This window comes from Dipodomys ordii, unplaced genomic scaffold (genome assembly GCF_000151885.1).
Source record: "Dipodomys ordii isolate 6190 unplaced genomic scaffold, Dord_2.0 Scaffold180, whole genome shotgun sequence".
In the NCBI taxonomy this organism is placed as follows: domain Eukaryota; kingdom Metazoa; phylum Chordata; class Mammalia; order Rodentia; family Heteromyidae; genus Dipodomys; species Dipodomys ordii.
In genome coordinates, this window is record NW_012267396.1 from 1227584 (window position 1) to 1248598 (window position 21015).

The 21015-nt window shown below is 52.3% G+C and overlaps 2 protein-coding genes across 3 annotated transcripts; one reads left to right on the forward strand and one right to left on the reverse strand.

Annotated features, from left to right (window-relative positions):
* The first annotated feature begins 2301 nt into the window (after nucleotides 1–2301).
* On the forward strand, nucleotides 2302–11610 carry Tspan16 (tetraspanin 16). Of its 2 annotated transcripts, XM_013033996.1 has the most exons (7): nucleotides 2302–2370; nucleotides 2822–3019; nucleotides 6183–6257; nucleotides 7591–7698; nucleotides 8613–8765; nucleotides 10165–10248; nucleotides 11549–11610. In XM_013033996.1, exons 1-7 carry the CDS (start codon nucleotides 2302–2304, stop codon nucleotides 11594–11596), a joined length of 735 nt encoding a protein of 244 aa, XP_012889450.1. In that variant the 3' UTR covers nucleotides 11597–11610. The 2 variants fall into 2 exon arrangements, with proteins under 2 accessions (XP_012889450.1, XP_012889451.1); XM_013033997.1 differs by lacking the exon at nucleotides 6183–6257.
* A 4094-nt stretch (nucleotides 11611–15704) lies between these two features.
* On the reverse strand, nucleotides 15705–18530 carry Rab3d (RAB3D, member RAS oncogene family). The gene is made up of 4 exons (XM_013033991.1): nucleotides 18298–18530; nucleotides 17608–17726; nucleotides 17403–17527; nucleotides 15705–16281 (listed from the first exon to the last, which is right to left on the reverse strand). Exons 1-4 carry the CDS (start codon nucleotides 18523–18525, stop codon nucleotides 16094–16096), a joined length of 660 nt encoding a protein of 219 aa, XP_012889445.1. The 5' UTR covers nucleotides 18526–18530; the 3' UTR covers nucleotides 15705–16093.
* Nucleotides 18531–21015: the final 2485 nt, after the last annotated feature.

Genomic DNA, 21015 nt, shown 5'->3' on the forward strand with positions numbered 1-21015 from the left:
TGCTTATGTGGTGCTGAGGAATCAAACCCAGGGCCTCAGGCATGCAAGGCAAGCGCTCTACCACTGAGCCATCTTCCCAGCCCTGCCCTGCTGATTTCAATGGCCTGATATATATATATATATGTATATATATATATGTATATATATATATATATATATGTATATATATTCATTCGAGAAGGGGAAATCTGTGTCTCTAGCTTTGGCAGGGGGGATTGGATTCTGTAAGTTTTCAAAGGCTGATAAAAAATAAAGTGGACAGATGTGTTACATCTCCGCTTAACCCATCATGCTTCTCTGGTAGAAGATGACACTGCCTTCATCTCGGCCCCTAGCTCAGCAGTAGACCTGAGTTCCAGTGACCAGCTTGCTGGAAGCAAGGGAGAAATCCCTCAAGCCTATGAGGCTTGCTGGGAAATAGAAGGCTGCTTGGGGAATTCACATTATAAGAGGAGGAAAATAATGGAGAAGAAACGAAGTTGGTTCAAACATGGGATCTGTAGCCAGGCATGTTCAAAGCCAGCCTGGGCAAGAAAGTTATTTCCAACCAACCACCAAAAAGCTGGAAGTAGACCTGTGGCTGAAATGATTGAGCATCAGATTTGAGCAAAAAAAGCTCAGTACTCAGGCCCTGAGTTCAAACCCCACAAACATGCACACACACACACACATACACACAGAGCAAAACCAAACCAATAGCAGCAATTTGAATATGTGTGTGACAGTCTTGGGGCTTGAACTCAAAGCCTAGTTGCTGTCTCTTAGCTTTTTTGTTCAAGGCTGGCTCTTTACCACTTGAGCCTCAACACCACTTCCGGTTTTCTGGTGGTTTATTGGAGATCAGAGTCTCCCGGACTTTCCTGCCAGGGCTGGCCTTGAACCGTGATCCTCAGCTCTCAGCCTCCTGAGTAGCTAGGATGACAGGCATGCGCCACCGCGCCCGACGACACTGCTTTTCTTTCTGCACGCGTTTTTGTGGAATATTCTCCCTGGCGTTTGTGATGGTGGGATTTCTGCACCATCTGTCTCCCATCAGCCGCGTGGGTGCGGGGCGGTCTGGGCTGTCTGCTTCATTTCCTCACGCTGACCGGCCAGGCGACAGCTCTAGGGACCAGGACACATCTGCGTGTGTTCGAGGGGAAGTGCTGCCGTGTGTGTGTGTGTGTGTGTGTGTGTGAGAGAGAGAGCTCCCACATCTCCCGATGTGCCCAGCTGCATGCCAGCTGCAGCACCGGGCCGCAGTTCTGCTGCCTGCCACTAGAGGGGGAGCGCGAGGACCGGATGGGAGTCGTTGCTTAGCAATGAAGCCCAGGGAAGTGCTGCGGGGAGGGGCGGTGCCTGTTTCGACGAAGGGGCGGTGCTTCGGGGTGGGAGGGGCCTATGAGGGGTGGGGCTGGCCTGGAGATGCTATCCATAGGTCGGATTGCCTAAGAGAGGGTGGGACAAATGGTGGGCGTGGCTTCTCTGAGTGCCCGGTAGGGGCGGGGTTATAAGGGGCGGGGCTTATGAGAGGCGGGGCCAGTCATCACTTCCGGAGTCCTTTTTTTTTTTGTTTTGATTTTTGTCGGTCGTGGGGCTTGAACTCAGGGCCTGGGCGCTGTCCTCAGCTCTTCAGCTCAAGGCGAGCGCTCTACCACTTGAGCCACAGCGCCACTTCCAGTTTTCTGGTGGTTTATTGGAGATGAGGCTCACGGTCTCTCCTGCCCGGGCTGGCTTTGAACCTCGATCCTCAGATCTCAGCCTCCTGAGTAGCTAGGATAACAGGCGTGAGCTGGGTTCTTATTTTCAAACGATCTTTTGTAAGCCTTAGGCCCAGAGGCACAACTGTCACCGGGCTGGGCTGGAGCCTCTCGATTCCTGCATTCTGCATCGTGTTCCTTCAGAGGCTACTGGGCCAGGTTTTGGGGACACAGCACAGGGCATCCCAGGTCCCTGTCCTTTCATAGTTTGTGTCAATGACACAAATGATCAGGACTCCCCCCCCGAAGGTGACAGTGGGAAGGGCGGAGGGGGTCGGACACCTGTTTCCCAGGGCACCAGCAGCGCTTTGCTGTGCATCCGATTGTGATGTGATAAAGGCTTGGGCCTGAGGCTGGCACCTGTTGGGCCAGCCCTTAAGGAGGGTGGGGGGAAGCAGACCAGGAAACCAATCAAGCAGCCAGGAGACAAAGGGGGAGGAGCAAGCCAACTTCATTCACCCCCTCCCCAAGACCTCCAACAGCAAACAAACCTGGCCAGCAGTAGCCCAGCTGTGTGGGAAGATGCTGACTTAAACCTCCAAGACCCCCCCATCGGACAAACATGACGGAAACCCACACGCCCTACTCCTCGCTGAAGAAACTAATATCTTGCTTCAACGGTGTGGTGGCTGTAAGTGTGTCAGCACCCTAACCCTCGGTGGGTCTCTGCCCTTCCTGCCCAGCCAGCAGGGAGATCCCATGGGGATCTGAGATATTCCTCCCCGCGCCCCCCCCATCCCCCAAAACAAGCAGGGCAAGGCTGGCGGGAGTGGAGCATGCTGGGAACAGAGCGGCCAGCTCAGCCCCGACCCCTAGCGGCAGGGCCCGGAACTGTGTGTAGATCTCTGGCTCAAGCGATGCGAACGCCCGGCCGCTTGAGCCACAGCGCCACTTCCGGTGTTCTGGGGGTTCATTGGAGATCAGAGTTTCCTGCCAGGGCTGGCTTTGAACCATGATCCTCAGATCTCAGCCTCCTTGGGTAGCACGGATGACAGGCGCGCGCCACCAGCGGCTGGCCTGGGGAATGTTCTGCGGAGCCCTTAACTATGGCTTTTCCCTCCTCTCTGACTTGTGCTGTGCAGGCGTCAGGTGTCATCCTCATTGCCCTGGGCCTGGGTGTGAAGTATGGCCGGGCGTCCATGACCACAGTCCTGGGGCTGTCCTGTGCATACCTGCTCCACTTTGGTTACCTCTTCCTGGTCCTGGGGTGTGTGATCATCCCGCTCGCCCTGGCCGGCTGGTACGGAGCCACCAAAGAAAGCCGAGGCACTCTCTTGTTTGTAAGTTGGATCTGCACCCAGAACCACAACCCTCCCCCTGCTCCCCATCCCTCCTCCCCTTTGTGGCTTATATGACAGAACACATTCAGGCTGGGGTCGTGGTTCAAGTGGTAAAGCACCTGCTCTAACAAGCCCAAGCCCCCCTGTGTTCCAACTGCAGAAGTGCCAAAAATATCGTAACAGTAATAATAATAAATGAAAAATAAGCAGGAAGTACTTCTTACAGCGTGCCAATGCTCACGCCTGTAATCCCAGCTACTTTAGAGGCTGAGCTCTGAGGATCGAGGTTCAAAGCCAGCCTGGGCGGGAAAGTCTGTGAGGCTCTTAGTTCTGATTAGCCAGCAAAAAGCCAGAGAAGTGTGGTTTGAGTGGTAGAGTGACAGCCTGAGTGGAAAAAGTTTCAGTGCCCAAGCCCTGAGTCCAAGACGTACCACTGACAAACACATGCACAAAGCCTTTCACTCCATGCATATATATATATATATATAGTTATCATATGTATATATATATATGTGTGTGTGTGTGTGTGTGTATATATATATATATACACACACACACAGTGTATATGCTTGAACAGTGAATCTTGCTTTCTTTTCTTTGGGGGGGGTAGGTCATGGGGCTTGAACTCTGGGCTTGGGTACTGTCCCTGTGCTCTTCAGCTCAAGGTGAGCACTCTACCGCTTGAGCCACAGCATCATTTCTGGTTGTCTAGTGGTTTTTATTGGAGATAAGAGTCTCCTGGACTTTCCTGCCTGGGTTGGCTCTGAACCGCAATCCTCAGCTACTCAGGCTCCTGAGTAGCTAGGATTACAGGCGTGAGCCACCAGCGCCCAGCTGTGAATCTTGCTTGATCACATCCATTATGATATACATTGGTTTGAAGCTCTTTTCTCCTCTCACTAAACTCATAAATTATTAAATTACCTATTACATTAATATATAATATATTCTATTCCCCAAAGTTTTCTTCTCCTGATTTTTCCTCCCCTCTGGTCAATTGTGAGACTTGAACTCAGAGCCTGGGTACTGTTCTTGAGCACTTTTGCTCAAGCCCAGCTCTCTACCACATCACTACATCTGGTTTTCTGGTGCTTAATTGAGAGAAGGCCCTCAAAGGGACATTTCTGACCGAGCTGGCTTTGAACCATGATCCTTGATCTCAGCCTCCTGAGCAGCTAGGATGACAGGCGTGAGCCACTGATGCCTGACTTTCATCTCTGCTTTCACAGGCCTCTCAGAATGTTATCTGAGTTGATTTGAAGTTTAATTTCTCTTTAGTCTAACCAATACTGCTGCCGAGGCTGGCTTTGGCCCATGATCTTCAGATCTCAGCCTCCTGAGCAGCTAGGATTGGAGGCAGGGACCATCCCACTCACCTTCATTTTCTTTATTTTATTTTATTTTTTTGGTCCGTTGTGGGGCTTGAACTCTGGGCCTGGGCGCTGTCCCTCAGCTCTTCAGCTCAAGGCAAGCGCTCTACCACTTGAGCCACAGCGCCACTTCCAGCTTTTTCTGCTTAGGAATGGAACCCAGGGCCTCATGCATGCAAGGCAAGCACTCTACCACTGAGCCATCTTCCCAGCCCCCATTGAGTTCTTGTGCTCAAGGCTACACTCTACTACTTGGGCCACAGCTCCACTCGCCCCCCACACTTTTTTTTGTGATTAACTGGAGATAAGTGTCTCCTGACTTTTTCTGCCCTGCCTGGCTTTGGAACCTTGATCCTCAGATCTTAGCCTGAGTAGTCTTGGCCCACAGGTACCCAGTCATTTGCTTTTTCTTTTTGTTGGTTGCGTGGCTTGAACTCAGGGACTGGGTGCTGTCCTTGAGCTTTTTTGCTCAAGTCTAGCAATCTACCAGTTTGAGCCACAGTACTACTTCCGGTTTGTAAGTGGTTAATTGAAAATAAGATCATGGACTTTTCTGCCCAAGCCTGAGTAGCCAGGATTCCAGGCATGAGCCCCCAGCACCTGGCTTTCATTTGCTTAGATTTTTTTGTTTGGGGCTTGAACTCTGGGCCTGAGTGCTGTCCCTCAGCTCTTCAGCTTCAAGGCTAGCTCTCTACCACTTGAGCCACAGCGCCACTTCCTGTTTTCTGGTGGTTCATTGGAGAGGAGAGTCTCATGGTCTTTCCTGCCTGGGCTGGCTTTGAACCTCGATCCTCAGATCTCAGCCTCCTGAGTAGCTAGGATTACAGGCGTGAGCCACCAGCGCCTGGCTTGTCCCTGAACTACTTTTGCTCAAGACTAGCACTCTACCATTTGAGCCACAGCGCCACTTCCAGCCTTTTCTTTTTAAATGGTACTAGGGAACTGAACCCAGGGCTTCATGTATGCTAAGTAAGCACTCTATCACTAAGCCACATTCTCAGTCCCTTCATTCGCTTTTTTTTTTTCCGGTCGTGGGGCCTGAACTCTGGGCCTAGTCACTGTCCTTCAGCTCTTCAGCCCAAGGCCAGTGCTCTACCACTTGAGCCACAGCACCACTTCCGGCTTTTTCGGCTTAAATGGTCCTGAGGAATTGAACCCAGGGCCTCATGCATGCGAGGCAAGCACTCTACCACAGAGCTGTCTTCCCAGCCCCTGCCCCAGAACTCTTTAAGGACTCCTTTTAAGCCTCCCCAAATGGGGGTCCAGCTAGCAACTCCCCCAAGTGTCCCACGCTTGGCCTCTTAACATTCAAGGAAGTAATGGGAGAAATAAAAATGGCTGGCCCCAGATATGAATTCTTTTTGTTGTTGTTGTTGGTGGTGGTCGTGGGGTTTGAACTCAGGGCCTTGGTGCTACCCCTGAGCTTTTTCCCCTCAAGATGAGCACTCTACCACTTTGAGCCACAGCGCCACTTCTGGTTTTCTGGTGGTTCTTTGGAGATAAGGCTCTTTCTCTTCTTCTTTCTCCTCTGTCTCCACATACCTCCATTTCTTGCAGGCCCACAGTTTGCTCTCCCTCCAATACTCTTTGTCTGCATGGAAAAAAAAAAGTCTAATAGACTTTCCTGCCTGGGCTGGCTTTGAACCATGATCCTCAGATCCCAGCCTCCTGAGTAGCTAGAATGACAGAGCACCAGCACCTGGCCTGAGTTCTTTGACATTGTACAAGGGCGATGGGGTGGGGGTGCATGGGTAGCAGCCAGCCCCGCAGGGCCACGACCCCCTGTCTTGCAGTGTTTCTTGTTCATGGTGACCGTCCTCATCGTGGAGATCACAGCCACCTCCGTGATCCTGGCCTTCTTTCCAATTGTAAGTAAGGTGCTGCATGAAATCACATCACACTTCCCACCTGCACCTCCGTGGAAGCCACGCCCCCACCACGCAGCCACGCCCAATCCCGAGGAGCCACGCCCCCGGCCTGAGCCCTGTCCCTATCACAGAGCCACGCCCCCATGGAGAAGCCACGCCCCCACCACTGCAACACGCCTAAGCCGCTGAGCTATCTTTTCTGTTGAGCCACGCCCCTACCTCAGAGTCAGATTCCCAGGACTGAGCCCCGCCCCACCACTAAGCCCCACCCAGGATGGAGCCACACCCTACCACGGAGCCACGCCCCTTGAGTGGAGCCCCACCCCTGCCCGTGAAGCCTCCTCCCCAGGCATGAGCCACGCCCCCACCTCCAAGCCATGCCTCACCACAGAGCCACGCCCCCCAGCGCTGAGTCTCACCCCTATGTTGAGCCACATCCCTAGGACAGAGCCACGCCCCTATGGCAGAGCCACGCCCCCGGCGCTGAGCCGCGCCCCCAGGGCTGAGCAGTTCAAGGTCCTGGGTGGAGCGCGCATCTCAGTTATCCCCGGGGAGCCGCGCGCGCTCCACGGGCCCCTGCGGGGACTACGCGCACGGCTGCAGATCAGGGAACTAATGCAGCCACACTCGGCTTGGACTCGCGTCAGGGCCTCGCTGGGGACACAGGAAACAGAAGCAGGGACAAGTGTGAAGTGGGAGGAACTTTTCTGGGCAGAGAGAAAAAGGTGGGAGGGAGACGCCGCGCTCTCCTCCCCTGGGCGCTTTTAGCCGCGTGCTGCTGCATGAAAAAATAGAAACGGAAATATTCTGTATACTTCCCTCCCTTCCTCCCTTCCTCCCTCCCTCCCCCTGTCCTTCCTCCTCTCCCCTCCTCTCCTCTTTTTGAGGCAAGATCTTGCTACTTAGCCAGACCAGGCTGGCCTTGAACTGCTTACTAAGGAACCCTGTCAAACCTGAAACCCAATCTTCCTGCCTCAGCCTCTCAAGAGCTGGTATTCCAGGCGTGCACCACCTCACCAGGCTCTCTACTCAATTCTTTAATCCAGTTCCAGCCAAATCGTAGGTGTACCCGGCTTGTGGGCGATTCAAAAAGAGCCAATGATTCAAGTTGGTTCGTCAGTGATGGGGAGGACCAGATGCACTTGATGGCAAACACCCCCACCCTTTTGTGTTCCCCCACTGGGGCGGGTGACCTGGCAGCCTGAAGACACCGCTTTCTAGCACAGACCCTGAGCTGAGGGGAAGGAGAGCAAAGGAAGCGCAAACAAACAAACTTTGGGTCCCCCTTGGCTGTGTTGTGTTCATTTCTTCTGTTTCTGGTTTGTTCTGGAAGGTTCGAGATGTGGCCTTGGAGCACAACTTTGCCACCTTGAGGAAGAATTACAAAGGTTACAACGAGCCAGATGACTTCTCAGCAAAGTGGAACTTGGTCATGGAGAAGGTGAGCTTGGCTTTTTCAGGAAATTGGGGTCAAATAGATACCACAGGAGACTGACCATCTCAGCCATTTCTGTTGGGCGTATTTGGTGGTATCAGGCTTCCAAGAAACCTGGGCAGAAGTTACTAAGACCCTCCATCACAGTCAATAAGCTAGGAGTAGTAGCTGGGCATGGTAGCTCATACTTGAAAATCGTGCAATTCAGGAGACTGAGATCTGAGGATCACAGTTCATAGCCAGTCCAGGTAGGAAAACTGAGACTTTGTTGTTGTTGTTGTTGATTGTAGGGCTTCAACTCTGGGCCTGGGCACTGTCCCTCAGCTCTTCAGCTCAAGGCTACTGCTCTACCACTTGAACCACTGTGACACTTCCTGTTTTCTGGTGGTTTATTGCAGATAAGAGTCTTGCTGTCTTTCCTGCCCGGGCTGGCTTTGAACCTCGAGCCTCAGATCTCAGCCTCCTGAGTAGCTAGGATTGCAGGCATGAGCCACCAGTGCCTGGCTAATTCTGAGACTTTTTTCTCCAGTTAATTACCCAAAAATCTGGAAGTAGAGCCATGCCTCAATTGGTAGAGTGCTAACTTTGATCACAAAAGCTCAGGGAGAGTACTCAGGCCCTGAGTTCAAGTCCTATGACTGACAAAAAACAAAAGCAAAAACTAAAGAAACCAGTGACTGGATTAAGTGAGCTCCATCCTTAGCTCTCAGCATCCTGAATAGCTAAGATGACAGGCATGTGACACCAGCACCTGGCTTAGAGTTTACCTTTTATCCTGATCAGATGAAGAGCCATGGAAGGTTCTGGGCCACCATAGGACTATTAGGACTGCTCTGGATTGTTGCTACAGGGATTGTGATTTTTTACTGCATTTAATTACTTGAAAAGAAGACTTTAATCTCTTGTTTTTCTTCCCACAGCTAAAGTGCTGTGGGGTGAATAACTACACGGATTTCTCTGGCTCTTCCTTTCAAATGACAACTGGCCACACTTACCCCAGGGGCTGCTGTAAATCCATAGGCACTCCAACTTGTAATGGGCAAAATGTATCCACGGAAGTCATCCACCACGAGGTAATTCAGGATTTGGTTGTATTGCTCCCCCCCGCCCCCCCTCGCCCTGTGGACTTAAAACCAGTTACTTATTGGTGGAGATCCTAGCAAAGGGGAGACAAAAATTAACTCTCATTCTGTGTTTGGTTCGTTCTGGTAAGTGAAGCTTCGTTGGCTGTGTCAGTTAGTTTTCTGTGACTGTAGCATATTACCTGAGGTAATGGATTTAAAAAGCAGAAAGGTTTCTTTGGCCTTGTAGTTTTCAGAGGTTTCACAGTTGGTTGGCATGGTCATTTTGGAAGGTGGTGGCAAGGTAACAATAATGTTGGGGGGCACATGGGAGAGGAAACACCTCAGTTCATGGACAAGGGATGAAGGAGAGACAGGAAGAGAACACAATCTTCCCTCTTCAAGCGTAGAGTATGCATCCATCTCTTCATCCCTTGGAAGACCTAAGTCTTCCAAGTAAATCCCACCTCTGTGTGTGTGTGTGTGTGTGTGTGTGTGTGTTGGTACCAGGGATTGAACTCAGGGTCTCATGCTTATTTAGCTTATTGGCTCCGCTGGCACTCTGCCACTTGTCATTCTTCCAGCGTGTTTTTTTTTGCCAGTCCTGGGGCTTGAACTCAGGGCCTAGGTTCTGTCCCTGAGCTGCTCTTGCTCAAGGCTAGCCCTCTACCACTTGAGCCACTTCCGGCTTTTTCTGCTTATGTGGTGCTGAGGAATGGAACACTGAGCCACCTTCCCAGCCGTAGTTGGTAATTCTAGAGCTAGAGTTCCTGGACATTTCTACCTGGCTGGCCTTGGACCTTGATTCTCTAGATCTCAGCTTCCAGAGTAACTATGATGACAGGTGTGAGCCACCAACACCCAGTTGAGCCCTGTTTCTTAAAGGCTTTACCATAGCACTGAGCTGCAAGCTAAGCCTTTAATCCATGAGCCTCTGGGAACATTCTAGATCCAAACTGCCAAGAGGAGTTAGGGTTTCCTTTTCCATTTTCTTAGAAGTCAGATCTGAGAATGAGATTGTCAGGTATAAATGGTGCAAGCTAGTTGGGCGTTAGTGGCTCCTGCCTGTCATCCTAGCTACTCAGGAGGCTGAGATCTGAGGTTCGCTGTTCAAAGCCAGCCCAGACAAAGATAAATCCATGAGACTGTTATCTCCAATAACCACCAAAAACTGGAAGTGGCGCTGTAGCTCAGCCTTCAGCTGAAAAGCTGAGGGACAGAGCCCAGGCCCAGAGTTCAAGCCCCACGACTGACAACAAAGAAGAAGAGGAGTCTGGTCTTTAGGACACATCCTCTTCTCTCTGAATCAGAGGTGGTTTTGGGGTGGCCCCAAGTCTGGGCTTCATGGAGCCCTAGCTTCGATGAGCACCTAACTGCCTTCCTCTGCTTGCTTTCACATTTATATTCTCAGGGATGCTTCTCCAAACTCCTCAAAATAACCAGGACTCACAGCCTAACCCTGAGTGGGGTCTCTCTGGGGGCAGCCATGATCCAGGTAAGACTCAGCCTCTCTGGGACACACTGAGGTTTTGCTGCTTGTTGCTGGTACTGGGGCTTGACCTCAAAGAGTCTCCCAACTCCCTAGGCTGGTGCTCTTCCTCTTGAACCATGCCTCCAGCTCAGCTTTTTGCCAATCTTTTTTTTTGTTGGTCATGGGGCTTGACCTCTGGGCCTGGGTGCTGTCCCTCAGCTCTTTAGCTCAAGGTGAGTGCTCTACCACTTGAGCCACAGCGCCACTTCTGGTTTTCTGGTGGTTTATTGGAGGTGAGTTTCATAGACTTTTCTGCCCAAGCTGGCTTGGAACTGGGAACCTCAGATCTCAGCCTCCTGAGTAGCTAGGATTATAGGCGTGAACCAACAGCGCCTGGCTTTGCCAGTCATTTTGCAAAATGGAGTTTCTAGCCCTTTTCTGCCGGACTGTCTTTGAACCTCAATTCTGGAGATCTCAGCCTCCTGAGTAGCTAGGATGACAGGCACGAGTCATTGGCGCCCAGCAGTGGGAGAGCTTTGAGCAAAAGAGCTCGGGGACAGCACCCAGGCCCTGGGTTCAAATCCCATGACAAAAGAAAAGAAGACATTTGTTTTTATAGACAAAGGATTATAGGCAGACAAAGGACATTTTATAAAAGGATCAGGTCAGAAGGAAACATACTGGATTCCAAATGTATGATCTATATGTACAAGTGTAAAATGTAAATAAGTGTAATATAAAAATAGAAACCTTTGCACCTAAAAATAGAGCTTCCAAATAGGTATAATAAAAAGAGAGGCTAGACATTTAAATGATAATAGTTGGAGCCTTTACTATTTCCCCTTGCAATAATGAACCATTAAGCAGAACATCAATGAGAGGCTAAGTGGTGGGGAGGGGAGGAGAGAAGGAATATAAACAAATGAACAAATGCTCCAGGCTCTGCTCTCCCACCTGACCATATTTCCTCTTGGTACTTCCTATTGGACAAACCTTCCAGGAAGTCCAAGGGCAAAGGCCTTCCTATTGGGCAATCTAATAGTGGTCAGAGAACAGAGGATTCTGGGATATGTAGTTCTTTAGGGTCAGGCAGGAACAGCTATTTGTATTATACATACAAAATCTCCATCCTTTTCCCTGGAATCACTGTTCACAGGACCAAAGTGGCTCTAACTTGGCCCAGACAGATCTCTAGCCCTCTGGAAAATGCAGCCCTCCACTTTCTACCCCAGGGTGTCTCCCCCACTGCCCTGTGAACTCCAATTTGATTCTAGTTTGGAAGTTTCCAGGGATGGCGCAGTGTTCTGTTCTTTTCCCATTGCAGCTGCCAGGAATTCTTGCCACTTTGCTGCTGTTCATCAAGCTGGGCTGACAGTGAGGCCTGGAGAGCATGGGACACCCGAGTCCACCAGGCTGCTGGGCACGGAGCCCACTTTTTATTTCTCTGGGACACTCGCTGCTTTTGGAGAGTAATAATAATTTAAAAAGAAATCCAAGAAGCCACTGTCCACCTTCATTCCTGTCTCTTTGGTTTTCTTTTGATCGTGGGGCTTGAACTCTGGGCCTGGGCGCTGTCCCTCAGCTCTTCAGCTCAAGGCGAGCGCTCTACCACTTGAGCCACAGCGCCCCTTCCAGTTTTCTGGTGGTTAATGGGAGATAAAAGTCTCATGGACTTTCCTGCCTGGACTGGCTTTGAACTGCGATCCTCCTGAGTAGCTAGGATGACAGGCGTGAGCCACCGGCTCCCGGCTTCTCTGGTTTTCTTTTATACCTCAGCTGGCAATGGTTTGAGTTTGGAATACCTTGAGTAGGACAGTGTGCAAGTCTGTTTTTGTTCCTATCATGAAAAATCTGAGGCCGGTTATTTATAAAGAGGTTTGCACTGGGCACCAGTGGCTCATGTCTGTCATCTTTGCTATTCAGGGAGCTGAGATCTGAGGATTGTAGTTTAGAGCCAGTCCAGAGAGAGGTCTGTGAGACTCTTATTTCCAATAAACAACTCAGAAAAAGCTGGAAGTAGTGCTTTGGCTCAAGTGATAGAGCACTAAGAGGCTCAGGGACAGAGTTCAAGACCTGAGTTCAAGCCTCAGGAGCAGAAAAAAAAAAAAAGACCTGGTTGGACACTGGTGGCCCACATCTCTAATCCTAGCTACCCAGAAGGCTGAGATCTGAGGATCCAACTTCAAAGCTGACCTTGGGCAGTAAAGTCCATGAGACTATTATCTCTGACCGATCAGCAAAACAACAACAACAACTCAGGAAGTTGAGCTGCTGAGGCTCAGTGCTAGAGCGCCAGCCTTGAATGAAAAAGCTAAGGGACTGCACCCAGAGCACAAGTTCAACCCTGATACCAGAGCACACACAAAGAAGCTTTAGTTTCTGATCTGGAAGGCTGAGAGTTTCAAGGTCTACCAGACCTGCCAAGGTTCTTCTTGTGCGTGGGGACCCTCTAGATTCCCAAAGCTACATACGGCTTTGCATAAAGACACCAAGTAAGTCTGGGGGACTCAGGTCTCTCTTTACACAAGCCTCCACCCTCAATACCTCACCTAACACAAACGTGCTCCCCAAGCCCCAACCTCCAAGTGCCATTCAGTATGAACTGGGGGAATTGTTTCCAGCACCTTCATTCTGAGAAATACATACAACCCTTCTTTAATCCGACTAGGTCAGACTCAGCCACAGTCTGTGGGCCCCACAAACCCCTACCTGTCAAGTTCAACATTTGCTATTTTCTTTTTTTGGTCAGTTCTGGGGCTTGAACTCTGGGCCTGGGCGCTGTCCCTCAGCTCTTCAGCTTAAGGCAAGCACTCTACCACTTGAGCCACAGCGCCACCTCCGGTTTTCTAGTGGTTTATTGGAGATCATAGTCTCATGGACTTTCCTGCCTGGGCTGGCTTTGAACTGCAATCCTCAGATCCTGAGTAGCTAGGATGACAGGCGTGAGCCACAGGCAGCCAGCTTCACCTTTTCCTTAAATCAAAGTGAATCCCTTTTAACAACACCCTAGAAAAACAAAAGTAAGTTCATTCCCGCTCACACTCAGAGGTTTGCATCCATGGTAGACTGGAGGCAGAGGAGGCTGCAGACCTCGTGGTGGCCAGGAAGCAGAGAGGGAGCTTGTGCTGATGAACTTTCTCCTACCTTTGCTCCATCCATGCGTTCAGCTTATTGGATGATGCCAGTGACAATCAGGGCAGGTCTTCCAGCACCATGTGCTGTCCCACAAGTCAATCATCTCTAGAAACGCCCTCAGGGACACACCCACAAGTCAGCTTTACAAATCCCCTAGGTGTCCCAAAAAAACCTTCAAAGAGCGAGTGGGCCTTCCAGCCTGAAGAAAACGCTGCGCACCACAAATGGCCATTGGCCTCCTCTCGACACGCCGCGGCCTCCAGCCGCAGCTCACCCGGGCAAATCAAAGAACAAATAGTGTTTGAGCCTCCTGGGATTTTATTCTTTTTCTCGTGTGGAACAAAGTGCACATCCATCCTAACTGGATGGAAAAGGACTGGTGCCCAGGAGAGTTGGTTGAGGATGGAGATGGTGGCCTGGGTAGATTTGGGGAATGCCAGGGAGAGGCTGTAGCACGATTACAGCTTCACCGCCAGGTTCTTTAAGTGAAGGAGGGAAGACAGAAAATGATCCCCAGAGAAAGCAAGAAAGGGCAAGAGGGAAGAAAGGCAGAGGGAGGGAAGGAGGGAGGAAGACAGAGGTTTCTCGTGGTCTTTGGTTTAATTTCTGCCCATAAACAGCACCCATACCCCATGATTTTCAAGGACATTGGCTCACCTTGAGTTCTCTTCAGAGAACCCCAAAACAGGTAATTTTTTTTGTCAGTAGTGGAATTTGAATTCAGGGTATCACACTTGAGCCACATCTCCAGCCTGGCATTTTTGGTTAGTTAATTTTAGAAAGTGAGTCTTGAGGACGCTTTTAACCCAACCAGCCTCAAACCATGATCCTCAGACCTCAGCCTCCTAAGTAGCTAGGATTACAGTGTGAGCTGCTGGCACCTGTTCCCCACCCCAAGCATCTTTTCTTAAATGCCTTTGAATGTTAAAGCAACAACAAAATGCTTCACTTGCACTCCAAATGATGTATTGCCATATATAAATAATCACCTTCTCTTGGAAGATATCAGTAGGTCCACTGATAAAGGGTAAACAGAACTCCCACAAAACAAATTTGAACTTGAATCAGACCCTGTGGTTCACACATATCCCTAGGGAGGAGGCTGAGAACATTGAATCTGCAGGATGACTCCATCTTAATCAATGAAGGGCTGGGCACTGTGGCATATACCTACCATCCCAGCTACAAAGGAAACACAAATAGGAGGAAAACAGTCCAGACTCAACCAGGCAGAGAGAGAGAGAGAGAGAGAGAGAGAGAGAGAGAGAGAGAGAGAGAGAGACCCCATATTGGGGGAAAAAAAGAAAGCTTAAGCAAAAGCAAGAGGCCCGGGAATGTGGCTGAAATGGTAGATCTCCTGCCTAGCAAGTGTGTAGCCTGGAGCTCAACCCTAGTAACACACACACACACACACACACACACACACACAAGCCAGCCTGACTGTGTGGACATTGGTCAACTTCCTTTTTGCGCAGGATGTTGAGATTTGTAAAGATCTTGCTTAAAATACAACCAGTCAGAAAGGAGGGAAGCCCTGGTCTCTGGTCAGACAGTCTTCAGTGGGAATATTAAGAGCTGGGTAATTCTCAGCCCCATCTGCCGTGGCCAGAATGTTCTAGAAAGCTGGACACACTTATAATCCCAGCGACTCAGGAGACTGAGATCTAAGGATTGCAATTAGAAGCCTGCCCAGGACAGAAAAGTGCGTGAAACTCATCCCCAACCAGCAAAAAGCTAGGAGAGCTGTGGTTCAAGTGGTGGAGTACCGGCCTTGAGTGGAAAAAGCCAAGCAAGAGAGCACAAGACCCTGAGTTCAAGCCCCAAAAAGAAAAGACACGGAATGTTCTAGAATGTCTCAGCATCAGAGGTGCAGTGGGTGAAAGATTGTGGGGGGGGAGACCAAGGCACTTTGGGGACCCCTTGCCAGGGTATGGCTCCATACAGCAGTTGGACTTGAGGGGAGGTATTGCACAAGCATTCTGTGAGCAGGGTGGGGGGCTCTGTAATGGGGGAACCCCAATCATCACCCCAGCTTGGAACCATGGCATCCAGGCGATTCACAGAGCTGGCTGAAGACCAGGCTGAGGGAACCTGAGAAAAACAGGTGATCGCCACCTACCAGAACATGAACTTGGACAAGACACCCCAACTTCAGGCAGCTTTGTTTTCTCTTCTGTCCCTTGTGGGGCTTGAACTCAGTGCCTGGGCGCCGTCCCTGAGACTCTTTGTGCTCAAGGCAAGTGCTCTAACCACTTGAGCCACAGGGCCACTTCCGGTTCTCTGGTGGCTCATTAGTCTCGCGGTCTTTCTGCTCAGGCTGGCCTCCAGCTGGGATCCTCAGATCTCAGCCTCCTGAGTCGCTAGGATGACAGGCGGGAGCCATCACCAGCGCCCAGCCTCAGGCAGCTTGTAAACACCAGGCTGGGTGCCGGGGGTGGCCGGGCAGAAGTGCAAGGCACGGGTGACGCCGCTGGATGTGTGGTAGGACACACTGCCCACGGCCAGCCACGAGAATGCCACAGAAGCAGCAAGTTCGCACACAGCCAGGACCCCAGGCCCAGCTGTCCTGAGGCTCGTGGCTCTAGAAGCAAAGGGGAGCACGCGGGGGGCAGAGGGGGTGCGGGCAGGAGGGAAGGGGGTGCTCTGAGCTTGGAGCCAGCCCCCGTGGCTCGTGCCTCAGTCATTGTCCTAGACGAGGCAGGAGAAGGCTGATTTGGGGCGGGGGTTATCACCCCTAACAGCTGCAGCTGCTGGGCTGGGGAGGTGGGGCGTCCCCCAGGGCCGGGCCTTTCCCATTGCTGCCGGGACTCGAGGTGGGCTCCAGAGACTCGTTCATCTTGTCACAAATGATGTCAACCAGGCGCTCGAACACCTGCTTCACGTTGATGTTCTCCTTGGCACTGGCTTCAAAGAACTCGAAACCTGCACGGGCAAACCGTGGGGTACTCATGAGACACCCTCCCGGGGTGGGGGAGGCCTCCGAGCCCAGGCGAACTTCAATGCTACTTTTGTTGTTGTTGTTAGTCGTGGGCCTTGAACTCAGGGCCTGGGCACTGCCCCTGAGCTTTTGCCCTCAAGGCTACCACTCTACCACATTGAGCCACAGCACCGCTTCTGGCTTTCTGGTGGTTTATTGGAGATGAGCATCTTACAGAGCGGCTGGGAAGGTGGCTCAGTGGTAGAGCGCTTGCCTTGCATGCATGAGGCCCTGGGTTTGATTCCTCAGCACCACATAAACAGAAAAAGCTGGAAGTGGAGCTGTGGCTCAAGTGGTAGAGTGCTAGCCTTGAGCTGAAGAGCTGAAGAGCGTCCAGGCCCAGAGTTCAGGCCCATGACCCGCAAAAAAAAAAAAAGAGGTTGAGATCTGAGGATCATGGTTCGAAGCCAGCCCAGGTAGAAAGTGCATGAGACTCTAATCTCCAATGAGCCATTTAGAAAAAAAAGCAGCGTTGTGGTTCAAGTGATAGAGCGCCAGCCTGGAACAAAAGATGACCAGGGGCAGTGCCCAGGCCCTGAGTTCAAGCCCTAGGACTGGAAAAAGAAGAAAGAAAAGAAAGAAAGGAAGGAAGGAAGGAAAGAGAGAGAGAGAGAAAAAGAGAAAGAAGGAAAGAAAAAAAGAAGGATGGAAAAGAAAGGAAGGAAGGAAGGAAGGAAGGAAGGAAGGAAGGAAGGAAGGAAGGAAAGAAAGGAGATAATGAACCAAAAAATCAGCTTCAGGAGGCTGAGATCTGAGGATCTCGGTTCAAAGTCAGCCCGGGGAGAAAGTCTGTGAGACTCCTATCTGCAATAAACCTCCAGAAACCTGGAAGTAGCCCTGTGGATCAAGTGGTAGAGCACTCGCCTTGAGCTGAAGAGCTGAGGGACAGCGCCCAGACCCAAAGTTCAAGCCCCACCCACCATCAACAACAACAAAAAAGAGAAAAATCAGCTTCCACTGTAATGATCTGGGGTTCCAGGAGTGTTTCTGGGCGGGTCCCCCAAAATGGAGCCGGGTGCTGGGGTTGGCTCTGGGCCTGGAGGCCGGGGCGGGGCTGTGCACTGACCCAGGTCGGCGGCCAGCCGGTGGCCGTCCTCGGCGGGGACCACGCGCTCCTCCTCCAGGTCGCACTTGTTCCCCACGAGGAGGACCTGGGCGTTGTCCCACGAGTAGGTCTTGATCTGCGTGGCCCTGTGGAGGGGAGGGCCGTGAGCCAGGGGCTGGGGGCCGGGAAGGCCCGGGGCGGGGGTCAGCGGGGCGCCCGGCCTCACCAGTCCTGCACGGCGGTGAACGAGTCTTGGTTGGCGATGTCGTACATGAGCAGGAAGCCCATGGCGCCGCGGTAGTAGGCCGTGGTGATGGTGCGGTAGCGCTCCTGGCCCGCCGTGTCCTGCGGGAGCAGCGGTCAGCCGGCTGCGGTCCACCTGCTCCCTACCCGCACACCCTGTCTGATGGGGGAGGCGCACGCCTGTCCTCATGCCCAGTCTGATGGGGGAGGCACGGACCTGCCCTTATGTGCCAGCCTGATGGAGAAGGCACAGAGCTGCCCTCATGCCCCAGTCTGCTGGGGGAGGCAGACCTGCCTTCATGTCCAGTCCGCTGGGGGAGGAATGGACCTGCCCTTATGTGCCAGTCTGATGGGGGAGGCATGACACTGCCCCCTCCCCTTGACCTTGCTTCCAGGGACCACTTAGTGGCCACGAAGATGGAGCTGGGCTAGGAGGGCTCCATCTTCATTCCACTGTTACCATGACAACCATTGCCAGCAGCTGGGGTGGGGGTGGGGGGCTCTGCAGACCGGACAGAGGAAGGGCGAGGGCATCTAAGGGGCTGTGCCCTGGCCGGAGATGCCACTTTCCTCTTCAGCCCCTCCATTGGGTCACCTCTCCCGGGGGACATGCTACCCCCTCCCCCTCCCGCCCGCCCCTCCCACCAACCCCCCAGCAGCAGCCCCGGCCCACCCAGATCTGCAGCTTGATCCTCTTGTCATGGCGGTAGACGGTCTTGACCTTGAAGTCGATGCCCACGGTGCTGACGAAGGCCGGGGTGAAGGAGTCGTCGGCGTAGCGGAACAGGAAGGACGTCTTGCCCACGCTGCTGTTCCCGATGAGAAGCAGCTTGAACATGTAGTCGAAGTTCTGGTCGGCAGCGTCCCGGGGGCCCGCAGGGGGGTCTCCGGCTGACGCCATCTCGGAGACCTGGGGGATCCGCAGCTGCAGCCGACCGCAGCCCTGAAGGACGCAATCAAACACCAATGGCAGGTTCGGTGGATCTACCTGGCCTGGGTTCAAATGCTGGCTCTGCCAGGTGGAGATCCAAATCACCTGGCGTTATGTTGTTCTCACTGATTGGCTCTCAACATCCTCTTCTGGAAAACGGGATGCCTTTCCTAGTTCCTACCATAAAAGGCCATTGGATGACCAGGCAGGAGTGGCTCACACCTGTAGTTCTAGCTACTCAGGGGGGCTGAGATCTGAGGATGGCGGTTCAAAGCCAGCCCAGGAGAAAAGTCCCCCATGAGACTCTTATCTCCAATTAGCCATTCAAAACCAGGAAGTGGGGCTGGGAAGGTGGCTCAGTGGAATAGCGCTTGCCTGGCATGCATGAGGCTCTGGGTTCGATTCCTCAACACCCCATAAGCAGAAAAAGCCGGAAGTGGCGTTTTGGCTCAAGTGGTAGAGTGCTCGCCTTGAGCTGAAGAGATGAGGGACAGTGCCCAGGCCTAGAGCTCAGGCCCCATGACCGACAAAAATAAAACAAACAAACAGAAGTGGTGCTGTGGCTCAAATGGTAGAGCACTAGCCTTGAGCAAGAAGAGGTTCAGGGGGCTGGGAAGGTGGCTCAGTGGTAGAGCGCTTGCCTCGCATGCCTGAGGACCTGGGTTCGATTCCTCAGCACCACATAAGCAAAAAGAAAAAAGCCGGAAGTGGCGCTGTGGCTCAAGTAGTAGAGCGCTAGCCTTGAGCTGAAGAGCTGAGGGACAGCGCCCAGACCCAGAGTTCAGGCACCATGACCGGACCCAAAAAAAAAAAAAAAAAAGAAGAGGTTCGGGACATCTCCTAAGTCCTGAGTTTAAGAGGCACAACCGATTAAAAAAAACAACAAAACTTCATTGGTTGGGAGCCTAAAATGAGGTGTGTGTGTGTGTGTGTGTGTGTGTACACTAGTACTGAGGCTCCAAACTCTTTTTTTTTTGTCAGTTGTTAGGCTTGAACTCTGGGCCTGGATGCTGTCCCTCAGCTCTTCAGCTCAAGGCGAGCGCTCTACCACTTGAGCCACAGCATCACTTCTGGTTTTCTGGTGGTTCATTGCAGATAGGAGTCTCACAGACTTTCCTGCCTAGGCTGGCTTTGACCTGGGATCCTCAGAACTTAGCCTCCTGAGTAGCTAGGATGACAGGCATGAGGCACCAGAGCCTGGCTTGAGGCTCAAACTCAAAGCTTCTCCTTCTCCCTTGACTTTTCCTGCTGAGGGCCGGCCCTCTACCACTTGAGCCTCATCTCCAGTCTCTCTTTTTTTTTTTTTGCTGATCAGCTGGAAATCAGAATCTCACAGCTTTGTCTGCCCACACTGGCTTTGAATCAGGATCCTCAGCTCTCAGCCTCCTGAGTAGCTAGGATCAGAGATTCGAACCAGCAGCACCTGGCCCAAATGAGTTTCTTTATTCATTCAATGAACACACCCAGCCTGTCTGTGCCAGGGGCTGTTCCTGGCAAGGACACAGCTGTGAATAAGACAAAGGGACAGGAGGAAGGCTTCCCACATGCTTTCTAGAGAGTTTGTATTGATACCCAGGGTATAACCACTGCTCAGAAATTCAAGGCTAGGGCAGGGGGACACCCAGGCTGCACCACACGTGTGGACTTTGCTCTCAGGTAAGCAGCTGGTAGAGCCCAGGTATGATCTGGAGGCACCTGCCAGCTGGACAGATTCCCCCCCCCCCTTTTCCTGGGCATGTGTTGACTTTGGCAGGTATTGGCTACTGGAGTGCCTGCCCGCCCTCCCCCCTCCAAGCCCAGTTTAACCCTTTCCCTGACTTCCCAAGACAGAACATTTGTAAATCCCCGGCTCTGCTTGCAAGTTGGTACTTGCTATTTTCTATTTGTCAAAGGGGCTGGAACTTTCTCCCTTTTCTGTGAGGCTGACTCAAACTCAGACTCAACCCAGGGAGGCAGGAGATCGATTCCTCCAAGGCCAAAAAAAACAGGGTCCCAGGCGTCTAATTATCTCAGGCCCCTCACTTCCACGACCACCACCCTGGTGGTCCTGTTCCCCTTCGCCCGCCCCCAAGACTCTGCTTTGGGACCCATAACCAAATTGCAAGCATTTGCAAACACCCAGTATGCATGGGGGGGGGGTAGGCGGGGAGGAGGCTCAGCTCTGGGTCCTGCCCCGGGCCTCAGTTTCCCCCAGCTGTCTACCGCAGCTTCCGGAACTGGAGGAGAGGCGGGCACCCCGCCGAGCTGTTTCTCAATGACCACCGGGCGTTTTCTTTTTCTTTTTTTTCAGCCAGGACCCAGCCAGCCCCACTCCGAGTTCCCGGAGAACGAGTTTGAGGAGGGGCAGGGCCGCCAGGCTGCGGCCCCGGCCCCGCCCCACCTCCCTCCACCGGGCACCGGGTTAGGGTCGGGGCCCTCGGACCCGGCCCCCTTCTCCGCGGGCTTGGGGCGCCGGCCGCC